At 56.7% G+C, this 3,285-nt stretch overlaps 1 protein-coding gene across 1 annotated transcript in view; it reads right to left on the reverse strand.

Annotated features, from left to right (window-relative positions):
- Nucleotides 1–3,285, reverse strand: part of CACNG5 (calcium channel, voltage-dependent, gamma subunit 5) — a 13,823-nt gene that overhangs the window by 4,253 nt on the left and 6,285 nt on the right. The window contains exons 2-3 of the mRNA XM_012732983.1: nucleotides 2,473–2,577; nucleotides 983–1,123 (exon numbers count right to left, since the gene is read on the reverse strand). Of these exons, the coding sequence (XP_012588437.1) occupies nucleotides 983–1,123; nucleotides 2,473–2,577 (246 nt within the window). The remainder of the gene's footprint in view (nucleotides 1–982; nucleotides 1,124–2,472; nucleotides 2,578–3,285) is intronic.

Below are 3,285 nucleotides of genomic sequence, written 5' to 3' on the forward strand. Positions count from 1 at the left end.
CATTCACCCACCCACATATCCACCCATCCATCCATCTACCCACCCGCCCATCCATCCATCCATCCACCATCCATCCATCCATCGTTCAAGCCACCCATCTTCCCTCTGCAGCTCTTCTTGAACCCCCCTTCCCAAGTCCAGAGATCTAGGACACCCAATGTACATGCCCTATGACTCCTTGGTTTTGATGTTGTCTCCCAAAGAAGAGGTCCTCATGAAGAGGTCACCCTGAAGCACAGTGTCTACCTTGACCTACTGCGTTCTCTTCCCATCTCGCTCTAGCACTCCTTGTGATCATTTCACCCATACCAGCCTGGGCCCCCCAAGCTTCAGACTCTCTTCCTTCAGTCTCCCTGTCCACTCCACCCCACCTCACTTTTTTACCGACGTCCCCCTTGTCCTCCAACTCATCTCCTGGTCACCTCCCCGACCAGTGTTTGGTTGAGTTTCAGTCACTGCAGTTACCTGTTCTCCTTGTTGACCGCCATGCTCGAGCTGTGTTCCTATTTCTGCCTTTTCCCGTTTCCCTCTATGCTGGCCACTATGCGGGCAGAGAAGCCAGCACCCAGAACAAGATCTTGTGGGTTTCATAAAGGCACAGATGGTGAGGCACAGCCCAGCGTTGTGTCCCGAAGGACTGAGGAAGGTGAAGGGTCTCCCAAGAGTGCCTGAGGGCTAGTGGGTGAGGGACCAGTCTGGCAGAGGCAGACAGTGCTCATGTAGACACAGTCCCTGCAAAATAAGGGGTGGGGACCCTGAGCTCTGCCCCAGGAGGACAGGGAGATGCATTGCCCTCCAGAGGTAATGGATGGATTCAAGGTCATCAGAAGGCTTTTCCGGCATGACTCAGTTCTGCCTGGATCCTTGACACAGCTGGTCCCATGCCAGGGGCTGGGCTGCACCCGGGACCAGGACTTCCCACAGCAGCGCTGCTGGGAGTCAAACAGCCGAAGCCTAGTATGTGTGAGAAGACACCACTTACCCGAGAGGATAAAAAAGATGCCAGAGACAAAGGCCAGGATGGTCCTGTGGGGGCGGATGTGGCCAATGTTGCTCAGGATGAACCCGATGAACATGAAGAAGAGGCTGACCAGAGGGAACGGCGTGGCCGAGCGGATCATCTCTAGCCAAGGGACGAGAGGACACCCTCAGTCTCCAGGCCCCACTTCTCAGCCCCTGCCTGAGTCAAGCCGTGTGTTCCTGGCAGCGTCTGCCAGCTGTTGCCCAAGGCCCCTGCCTGCAGGGGTCCTGTGAGCCCTCCGTGGGTGGCTGGCACTGCCAGAGTGGGCAGGGCTTCTGTGTAGGGTGTCTGGCTTTAACTGCCAACACGTTCAGGGCCTCTGCCTTCTCTGGGCATCAAATGCTCCCTCCAGGAAGTCTAAACGGCCACCAAGATGGCAGCCATGGGTGGCCATTGGTCACCACCTCTGGCCCCTCCTCTCCCTGGAGGTCACCACCAGGCTTCTGTCTTCTTTAACCTCTGATAGCTGGGGCACAGTTCTTTGGTGGATTTGTCTAGTCTTGTCCCTGGTTCCTGAGCAATGACGTCTAATCCTTGGACTTCCCAAGTGATGGGAATGTCTGCTAGTCATGGAGGGCCCCGGACACACCTAAGCTCATGCCAACGTGACTCAGGATGGGGGCCGGAAAGGCCAATGCTGATCAGAGGGCTGGGATCTTGAACCACATGAGACTGGCCTGACTATGTGCCCCAGCCCAACCATGTGTCTAACCTGACCCAGGCAGCGGGCCATGCTCAGGCCTTTGGTGGTGTATGTGTGAAGATATCTTGCTGGGGACTGAGCCTTCAGCCCGTGTATCTGGGCTGTGAGCTGGGTGGGGTGGTAAACTACACAATTAGATCTGGGGTCAGAGCCAAGTCTGTTGGGGTCAAGGTCATGAATTCAGTTTCATGGGGGCCAGAGAGCTTGGGTCAGTTCCTGGGCCTCTGGTCTGAATGTCTGTATTCCTCCAGTGTTTGCCCCCCAAACACTGGAGTCCTAATGCCCACTGTGATGGTTATTAGAGGGTGCGCTGGTCATGAGGATAGAAACCTCATGTGGGATTCCTGTCATTATAAAGGAGGCCTCATAGACCTCTCTCAGCCCTCGGCCATGAGAGAGCAGGAGAGCAGACACCAGCTAGGGGCCATGAGGAGGCTTGGACCAGAATTTGAGAACTGAGAGTGATATATCTCTTGCTTAATAGTCACCGGCTAGTGGTACTTTGTGGGAGCAGCCTGAAGGCACAGATCCCCTCTCCCTCCCAGTGGGTCCCAGCATGGAGACTCCAGCAACCTGTCACCACCACTCAGAAAATGACCTATGCACAAACTCTGAGGACTCAGACCAGCAAACCCATTGGGCGGAGGAGTATTAGCTCTCGAGAAAACAGCCAGTGCCCCGGGCCCTTCCCACCACTCTGCTCAACAGCCCAGGCCCCACGGCTCGGTGGAGAAGTTGAGGCATTTACTTAGCACGTTGACTGTGGACTCAGATGTCAGCTGGGTGTTCATAGGCATCACGTATTCTATGGTGAAGCAGCGTCCCCGTTCCTCGCCTGCGAAGACAAGACTCGCTTACATTTCTGGGTCTTACTGAACATGGATCTGGAGTCGGGACATTTACACAGCACTACCAGGGGCTTCCAGAAGGCTCTGTGAGCTGATGTGTTTGCATGTGGACGGATGCCCCCCTGCGGGCCTCTTTCTGGCTGGGGGCCCTCAAAGGGCTGGGAACACGTCCTGGTGCCTCAACAGAATGAAGGCGGATGGAGCGCCGAGGGTCCCATGAAGGGTGGCAGCCCTGCAGATTCAGGTCGAGTAAATGGTCTGGGGTATTCTTGGAGTTTCGGGCAGACTGGGCTGATCATGGCGCTTGGCTGGCCTAGACTCCCCAGTGTGGTGTCACGGGGCAGAAGCCCCAAAGCCCTGGCTTAGCTTTGGAGGCCTGGCTCTGGTGGCTTCAAACTCTGCTTCAAATTTAAGCAGAGAGGGACGCCACACAGCCCAGGCAGCGGGAGGTGAGGGCAGGGCTGGACGCCATACCCCAAGCAGATCCAGCATGTCCCTGGGGACCAGGCTGTGGTTCCCCACAAAGCACTGTTGGGGAGCACCTACTAGCCCCAACCCCTCAAGCCCTACCATGAAGCTGGGAGGCCCAGCTCCTGCTACCCAAGGCACATGCAGCATAAGAGGCCTTTCAGGAGAGACTCAGGCCCATCGTGGCGATTCGGCCAGCCTGGGCTGGGGGCCAGTCTTGCAGGCAAGGCGGTGCTCCTCTTGGG

Source organism: Condylura cristata, unplaced genomic scaffold, assembly GCF_000260355.1.
Source record: "Condylura cristata isolate star-nosed mole 26May11 unplaced genomic scaffold, ConCri1.0 scaffold00038, whole genome shotgun sequence".
In the NCBI taxonomy this organism is placed as follows: domain Eukaryota; kingdom Metazoa; phylum Chordata; class Mammalia; order Eulipotyphla; family Talpidae; genus Condylura; species Condylura cristata.